At 37.0% G+C, this 8,968-nt stretch overlaps 1 protein-coding gene across 2 annotated transcripts; it reads left to right on the forward strand.

The window, feature by feature from the left end:
• Positions 1-2,181: 2,181 nt before the first annotated feature.
• skor1b (SKI family transcriptional corepressor 1b) lies at positions 2,182-7,474 on the forward strand. 2 transcript variants are annotated; one of them, XR_001634036.1, is made up of 7 exons: positions 2,182-3,918; positions 4,542-4,629; positions 4,713-4,823; positions 4,903-4,977; positions 5,184-5,258; positions 6,381-6,451; positions 7,177-7,191. XR_001634036.1 is itself a non-coding variant. In XM_016483324.1 (7 exons), the coding sequence occupies exons 1-7, from the start codon at positions 2,182-2,184 to the stop codon at positions 7,272-7,274; spliced, it is 2,259 nt and encodes a 752-aa protein (XP_016338810.1). In that variant the 3' UTR covers positions 7,275-7,474. The 2 variants fall into 2 exon arrangements, 1 of the variants encoding a protein (XP_016338810.1); XM_016483324.1 differs by having other exon boundaries at positions 6,377-6,451; positions 7,177-7,474.
• Positions 7,475-8,968: the final 1,494 nt, after the last annotated feature.

Genomic DNA, 8,968 nt, shown 5'->3' on the forward strand with positions numbered 1-8,968 from the left:
TCCCTTTCAAGGAGAAAATCATTGCTTAGCCTATAAGTCCCCCGGCACCATGCAGTTTCAATAACACTATCGTTTATTTTTAAACAGACACTGAATATAGATGAAAAGGCTCGAGGCCATTCCCTTTTTCCGTTTCTGTTTATGCACTCTTTTAATTTATGCTATGTCTTATGATTTCCATAAAATATTCCCTTTCAAAACAAAATAAATGGTAAGTTGTGCACAAAATAAATGATCTGTTTTAACTACTTTCTTTTTCTTTGGTAAGTGCAGTGAATTTATATAGGTTTTGACACAGTGGTCCAGTCAGTCGTTGGCATTCGTGCACGAGCTCGTTAGTGTGACGGTGGTCATTGACTGGTTTGTAAACACTTAACATTATAAACGTTTCCCTAAACGACTTGGCCTATATTTATTCTCTTCGTTTTGTAAACATTAGGTTTGGTTCAAGAGACTTAATCAGATGACTCCTCCTTTCTCCGATTTTTTATTTAATTTTGCATTCTTTTCTTTCCTTTTCTTTCTTTTTATTTTAAAGTTGTTGGTATTTGTATTTATTAGGTTTTGGTTCGATTTAAAAAGCATGCAACAAAACACAATCACCGTTATGCTATAGAGAAAACATTTTATTGTAGCTATTAAAAGCATTCAACAACACATACCCGTTTTCCTCAGAACGCACCAGCCTAATTCCCACGTTCAAACTCGAAAAGTGGTATTTCACATTAAACAAATCTTTTTGCAGCCTACATATACAGCATTAAGTTTACTACTACTAGGCTGGCTAATCTAAAGTCTTCCTAAATGCCACGCACTTCCCCCGCACACACTGGCAGACAAGCAATCACTTTCATGTGTTAAAGATCACGTGGTGAACTTTAAACGTCTCCAGGCCTCAACGACAGAACTGACTGTCGTCCCCATTGGTCCCGAAGGCAAATGGTTAATGTAAATATGCTGGCGCTAAGTGGGAGTGCCTCGCCATTAGTTTAGCTGTCACTTGAGCGCTGTCGAATGTCTTCAGTGGCTGTGTCGTTGAGGTCCGCACTAGCATGTGGTCATCCTCCGCGCGCAGCTCAACACTAGTCGCGGGAGAGCCGAGTACGATGCAAGTCCACGCGCTCTAATAGGCCTGAGAGAAAACCGCTAAGGAAGCGCTCGTGGACATTTTATATCAGATCGGCGCTGTTCCAAGGCGTCAGAACGCTCTAATAGAGGACAGATAGAGCGCATTTATCCAAAGGACTCGAAGGTTTCGAATACGCGTTTTCCTCCACAGATAAAAGGCACTTCGCTTTCTTCTGAAAAAAGGTGAGATTTGTTTATGTTTGCATTGTAAATTCTTGTTTATTTAACTGTTCGGGGGGGGAAGCCTAATCGCGAGGAGCTGCGATAATAACCAAACACTGTCTGTATCTTTATCCACAATTTGTCCAAAAGCATAGCCTACTGCTTTGTTTTAAACATAAGCTTCATTGCGTATTAAAACACGGGCTATAAATGTTTGCAATCTATTTAAATATAGCCTCTTTACAAATGTCTATAGATATAGCTATAATCAGTTGTACTTGATGCGCATTTTAAGTTTTACTTAAATTGAAAATAGAAAAATGAGTTGTAATCTTAATTATAGTTCATTTGGTTTATCAACAGATCAAAGATGTAAAACACATCTTTAGTAATTACAATTAAAGCGGCTTAAAACTTCTTACACCTTTGTTAAGCTCTTTGGCAAGGCTCAAGGAATCATTTCCTCTATAATCTCTAGTGTTGACACAACACTTGTTTGCTTTTTCTAAACTGTCTTTTGTTCAACACAAAAAGTAAACTTGTATTGTAAACAAACGGTAAATAAACTAAAATGAATTTCCCAGAAGTTAATAGCCTACCACTACGGCCATCTCGGTAGCCTATAACCTATTTACAAAGATCTTTAGACGGAATTTTTAAAAAATAGATTAATGTAACCATGGTGGCCATCGAGGCATTAAATATGATTTTCTGCTTCTTCTTCTTCTCATTAGGCTATTATGATTATTATTACATTTGATCTTTTTACAATTCTGTAAAATAAGACAATAATAGCCTAGTCGTTTTTTGTTTCAGTCTGTAAACCAGTAGGCTATACACAATAGTGTACTTAAAAATATTCCTTCTATCCACCTTCGCAGATTTCCAGGAATGGAATCCATCCCAAATCAGCTGCCGGCTGGAAGAGACTCCAGCTGTTCGCCGAACTCTAAACAAGACTTGCAGTCTTACTCTGGGCCAACACTTAAGCCGAACCAAGTCAGTGAGACCTCTTTATATGGAATACCGATCGTTTCACTAGTCATAGATGGTCAAGAGAGACTTTGCCTAGCCCAAATATCCAACACTCTCCTGAAGAACTACAGCTATAACGAAATCCACAACCGGCGCGTGGCCCTGGGCATCACTTGTGTGCAGTGCACTCCGGTCCAGCTGGAGATTCTCAGGCGCGCAGGGGCTATGCCTATTTCCTCGAGACGCTGCGGGATGATTACAAAGCGAGAGGCCGAGAGGCTCTGCAAGTCGTTTCTGGGCGCCCACAGCCCACCGAAATTACCAGAAAATTTCGCTTTTGACGTGTCGCACGAATGCGCGTGGGGCAGCCGGGGCAATTTCATCCCGGCCAGATACAACAGCTCGAGAGCGAAGTGCATTAAGTGTTCGTTCTGCAACTTGTATTTTTCTCCAAACAAGTTCATCTTTCACTCTCATCGCACGCCGGAGTCCAAATACACGCAACCCGACGCAGCAAACTTCAATTCGTGGAGAAGACACTTAAAACTAACCGATAAAAACTCACCGGACGACGTGTCCCATGCCTGGGAAGACGTCAAAGCCATGTTTAACGGTGGCAGCCGCAAGAGGACGCTGCCAATCGGTGGGTCTGATCGTTCGTCCTCGCTTAGTACGCAAGTACCGAGAGGTCAGACCCAGAGGGAACCGTCTGAGGTGCCCCACAAAACGCTCCGATGTGAGGATGACAGGGGGAACGTGACGATGCCGAGCAGCATACGCAGTTACCCCGTTATTCCGGTGCCCAGTAAGAGTTTTGGGATGTTGCAGAAAATTCCACCACCGCTCTTTCCACATCCATACGGATTCCCGGCGTTTGGATTGTGTCAGAAGAAGGATGACGGTGTGGTGATGGGAGAGCCAAACAAAACAAACCTATCAGGTGTGTTCTGGCCGAGCGCGAAGGACAGTGCCTATCCCTCCTTTCCGATGTTTTGGCCTGCAACAGGCAGTTTGGCCATGCCAACATACCACCATGCCCAGCCTAAACCTCCACCTGACGTGTTGTGCACTAGACATAGTGAGCTAGACGTGTCAGAGCAAAGTGACCGAAGCACGAGCACCCCTAAAGACAGTCTACTTGATAACGAACGGTGTTCCAGCACTCAGTCCACCAGAAACGAGGAGGATAAATCTGGGGATGAGAGCAGGTCTATAGAAGGGATGCCAGCCACCCCAAGAAAAATAAGCTACATATCTGCATTCAGGCCGGTTGTTAAAGATGTTGAGAGCATCGCAAAGCTATACGGAAACAGGGGTCCGTATTCTGGTCCTCGATCTGGTTATATGTCACCAGATTTCTTGAGTGAAAGTTCTAGTTATAGATCAGTGTCTCCGGACGTGGACAGCGTGGACGATCCGGATGTGGATGTGGAGTCACATAAAGTGCACGAGGACGAGGAGTGTTTGCAGCTGACTGTGGATGACCGGCGGAGTCCTCACGGTTTGACCGTAGCGCAAAGTGACGGGGTAAAAGATCAAGACCAGGACAATAGCCAAATGCACACCGTGAGTGATCTACACACGACGAATTCAAGTGAAACGCGGTCGTCTGATTTGGAGAGTCACGGCAATAAACACACGACGCGCTTTGAAGTGAGTAACTAAATACAGAACCATGCGTAATTCCTGCGATTTTGTATTAATAGCTAAGATTCTTTTCTCATTATTTTAAAAAGCAGGGTTGGGTAGCCTATTAAACGGCTTGATTTTTTATGAAATTATTCATTATTATATTTCTTTTAAACATTGTATTTATTCTCTATTATTTTAAAATATAAATATCTTTAAAAAGTTGCCCGTTATATAAAAGCCGTCAGAAAAGTAGAATTAAGGAAATGTCTTTTTTAAATTTAAAAATAAAAATATTATTAATGTTTTTTTTTCCATTCAACTATAAGTAAATCTTTTCGATTTATAACAAATTTTATTAAGTGCGTCTTATTCTAATCTAATTTATATAATTCGGCTAATTATTGTTAATGTTTTAAAATGAGCAAGTAAGCTGAATGCATCCAGATTATGGGGATAATTGTCGCGCTGCATTTTAAACTTAGGCTACTGATTAATTCAGGAAATTTATTGTAAGTGGATATGGCTCTTCATAATCTTAGTTCTTTGAAAATGTAATTAGATCAACATAGCGGACGTTCCACTCGCATTCAAATAGAAAATGCAAAATTGGATAATTGCGAATAATTGTCTTCTCAATTTTACAGGTCTATTCAGGTGAACGAGACGAGCACGTGCATCAAATGAGCACATCTTATTTTGGTTCAAAGACCACTTACCAACGCGAACCGAGTGGTAGGCCTGTTTTCATGTGGATTTTTCTTTCTTAATTTTTTAGAAAACAAAGTCTATCTTAACATAAATATATATGCTTATAGTTAAAGACGTGCACGAAGAAGAACCTTCATCTACGGTGGAAGAGATGGAACCCAAAAATCATCAGGATCAAACCAACATCAATGAGGAGCGCCTGAAGGAACCAAATGAAGGTGCGTATCGTTAACTGGACCTCCTAATATTCAACACTAGTCTGTTGATTTGCTTCATATGTATTTGTTGTGTGTGCAGACGAGGAATCAGTGCGCAAGGACACTGGCAGCAGGGTCTCCTTAATTGAGAAAAACATAGAGAGCATGGCCAAAGGTAAGCAAAACAATATGTGCTGCATTTAGAAGAGCTGAAAAGAAAATTAGTTGAAATTTTTTTTTTTTTAAAGAAATTATGGTTTCCATGGGGGTTTTAGCAATAGCATAACAATTTTGTTTATTTTGGTAATAAAACCATTAATCATTTTGTAATTTAAAGTCATTTTAAAACATTTGCATGAGCTGCTGCTTTTATTTTAACAGAGGAATTGCAGAAACAACTCGTGGAACAAGTTGAGCTTAGAAAAAAGTTGGAGCGTGAATTCCAGAATCTAAAAGGTAGGTTATGTTAAAAAAAATGTAATGTATTATTTACACTTTACTAAACATATACAAAAATATCAGATCCTTAACTAATTCTCTAATGTTTATTTATAGGTTGTTACAAACTTACAATAGCTTGAATTTAAGTCATTCTAAATTTAAATACTTAGATATTTTGATATTTTGATTTATAAGAACTGAAACTTGGAAAACAATAAAAAAATACTGTTTTAATATAATCAAGTTTATGAAAATGGATACAAATGCATTACTAATTGCCTCTGCCTGTAAAATGCTGATTAATAGTTGGTCATTTAAAATGAAATACTAATAGCTGCATTAAAAATTACAATTAAAAAAATATATTGTCATGTGTAAACGGAGATAGAACAAAGAGTCCAACAATCAACAGGGCTCAATAGATTTAGATGAGTTTTGCATAACAGGGGCACCACATAAAAAATCTGCCAACATTCATAAGTGAAAAGATTTAGCGGTCATTTGGTTGAATGTTATGCTCCCGATGAATAGATACAATTGCATGGTTTTTCATCTTTTTTAAATTGAGAATTAATTTTACAGAAAATAGTGAACTACTGCAACAGAAACAAAATACTGAAACACGTGATAAAGTTTAGCATGACAATGATTTAAACACAGGAAAAACGAATATTGGAGAGGCTGATGAAAACGGATTCTTACAATGACAACATTTGACTGTACACAATTTTAAGATGTATTGTAAATGGTCTGTGTTCATTTTTAGACAAACATATACATAACAAACAAATCATTTTAAGTTTCAGTGCTTTAAACTTAAAAGCAGTCGAAAGAATTAATTAGGGTCTGAATATTTTTGGAGAGGCTGATGAAAACGGATTCTTACAACGACAACATTTGACTGTACACAATTTTAAGATGTATTGTAAATGGTCTGTGTTCATTTTTAGACATAAACATATACATAACAAACAAATCATTTTAAGTTTCAGTGCTTTAAACTTAAAAGCAGTCGAAAGAATTAATTAGGGTCTGAATATTTTTGCAAAGCACTATATAATTGTTTCTTTTCTTATATAGTGATAAACACAAATGTGCTTTGATATTTAATTTACTTCACATTTTTTTCTTAGACAGTTTTCAAGACCAAATGAAAAGAGAGCTCTCATACAGAGAGGAAATGGTGCAGCAACTCCAGATTGTTCGAGGTAAGCGTTTGACTTCACATGACAAGTTCTGGCTTTCTATTTAATAGAACAACAATACACTAATCAGAACTGATCACATCCTTTTAGGACTTTTTGTGGTCCTTTCTGGAGTTTGTTCAGTCCTTATGACTGTTTTATGTGCTACTAAGCATTAGGTTTATGCATTTGCATTACTGCAGTAAGGGACAAGCATAGACAGGGATCTGATGGTTTTTATCAACTTCTGAAACACGTACACTTGAATGCCTAAAAAATCCCATGCACAAAACTGAACCAGTTTGGATGAGGGGAAAAATTAGTTTTCCACACCTGAGATATCCTTTGTCTCTCCTGAGCAGACACTTTGTGAAGCGAGTTGGACCATGAGAGAGAGACAGGTTATGCTATTCAGCAGAAGTTAAAAGGTAATTGATTCTAGCAAAGGCAAGCAAATAATAGCGTTCAGGATAACTAAAGGACTTGAAAAAAATCCTTGGAAGGCACAGTATGACAGTATTCAAAAGTGTGACCTTGAATAATTTTGATAACCCATGCCAGCTAGATGTTCATTTGTAGACAGTTTATATATTATTTTAGAAGCAGACTTGAGCCACACCGCAGTTTATTATAGCAGTTATTGTCCTAGAACACATTGTTTCTCACACTCTGTTTCTCTCTATACACATACCAACACAGACAATCATGTGCCGCTTTTGTTTTAAATTATTCATTCACTTTTTTCCCAGAAGCTCACGACGCACTACACCATTTCTCGTGTAAGATGCTGACTCCCCGTCACTGCGCTGGGACCTGCACCTTCAAACCTCCTCTTCTACCGCCTTGATGGACACCTATTGAAGACATAAGTGTGCTTTAGAAATACTGCTGTGTCAAATAAAACTTTTCTTTTTTCCCTCTGCAAAACACTGTCAACCTTTAGACCTGGAATAAGCAAGTGTGTACTGTAGTATTTTAGCTCTTACACTGTAATGAAGTCATTTTCATTTGCAAAAGAGTGTTTTCAGAGTCACTGTATGTACTGTATAATTTATATAAAGTTCTAGAAAATTGCATTATAAAAAAATTGACATCCCACTTAAAAATATTATCATCAGCTGTAGAAATCACTGGTATTAAGTGGCTATGTGCAATGCATATATTTGTTATGTATCCTGTCATACCCTTTTTGATAGTGATAGGTTAGGACATTTTGTTAAATTAGATGCAACACTAATGAATGTTTTTGTATATTTTATTTATTCCATGTCCATGTTGGTTGTTTACTCTCATCTGCATATTTGTATAATATTGATGTAAAGCACTTTAAATTGGCAGCCCTAACTACTGAAATGTGGATTAAATGATCCTGTTTGAGAGTTGGTCTTCATTTCATCAATTTCCATAACAATGAACTACATTTGCATCTGTGTAAGTCCCAAAGAACAACATGACATTGATATCAAAATCTTAGTTTGAATGTACCTGTGCATATTTCCATGAAAATAACTGTATCATTATGACTGTATCATTTTGATCATTGCAGAAATCCAAGAAGTTTGTTAAAATATATAGTCTTAAAATCAGGGTGTCGAAGAAAGTTCCCACTGTAGTTTGCTTTATCTTGTATTTACTGTAGTGTAGCATATACACATTGACGGGGCGGATGTATGATCCTCATCCCTTTATTAGACAATCTTTTTTGGTTTATTGATGAGCTGAATATATTTACTAACAATTATTATTATATAATCAATAATCTATTTTTTCCATTTATTATGTCTTTTGAGCTTATATTTAGCGTCTGAAAGATGATTGCGATACTCTTATGCTGTACTTCATATATTGATTTTTATATATTGAAAATAATGAAGTATTGTAAAGCAGACATAGTTTTTCAGTTCTCATAATTGTATGCTTTTTAATGCTTATATATGGACACCTATTGAAGACAAGTGTGCTTTAGAAATACTGCTGTGTCAAATAAAACTTTACTTTTTTCCCTCTGCAAAACACTGTCAACCTTTAGACCTGGAATAAGCAAGTGTGTACTGTAGTATTTTAGCTCTTACACTGTAATGAAGTCATTTTCATTTGCAAAAGAGTGTTTTCAGAGTCACTGTATGTACTGTATAATTTATATAAAGTTCTAGAAAATTGCATTATAAAAAAATTGACATCCCACTTAAAAATATTATCATCAGCTGTAGAAATCACTGGTATTAAGTGGCTATGTGCAATGCATATATTTGTTATGTATCCTGTCATACCCTTTTTGATAGTGATAGGTTAGGACATTTTGTTAAATTAGATGCAACACTAATGAATGTTTTTGTATATTTTATTTATTCCATGTCCATGTTGGTTGTTTACTCTCATCTGCATATTTGTATAATATTGATGTAAAGCACTTTAAATTGGCAGCCCTAACTACTGAAATGTGGATTAAATGATCCTGTTTGAGAGTTGGTCTTCATTTCATCAATTTCCATAACAATGAACTACATTTGCATCTGTGTAAGTCCCAAAGAACAACATGAC

This window comes from Sinocyclocheilus anshuiensis, unplaced genomic scaffold (assembly GCF_001515605.1).
Source record: "Sinocyclocheilus anshuiensis isolate Anshui unplaced genomic scaffold, SAMN03320099.WGS_v1.1 scaffold481, whole genome shotgun sequence".
Taxonomy (NCBI): domain Eukaryota; kingdom Metazoa; phylum Chordata; class Actinopteri; order Cypriniformes; family Cyprinidae; genus Sinocyclocheilus; species Sinocyclocheilus anshuiensis.

Coding starts and splice junctions, on each gene's coding strand:
- skor1b (XM_016483324.1), top strand. CDS start 2,182: ATGGAATCCATCCCAAATCAGCTGCCGGCTGGAAGAGACTCCAGCTGT. Junction 3,919..4,541: donor AACACACGACGCGCTTTGAA/GTGAGTAACTAA, acceptor TCAATTTTACAG/GTCTATTCAGGTGAACGAGA. Junction 6,452..7,176: donor GCAACTCCAGATTGTTCGAG/GTAAGCGTTTGA, acceptor CTTTTTTCCCAG/AAGCTCACGACGCACTACAC.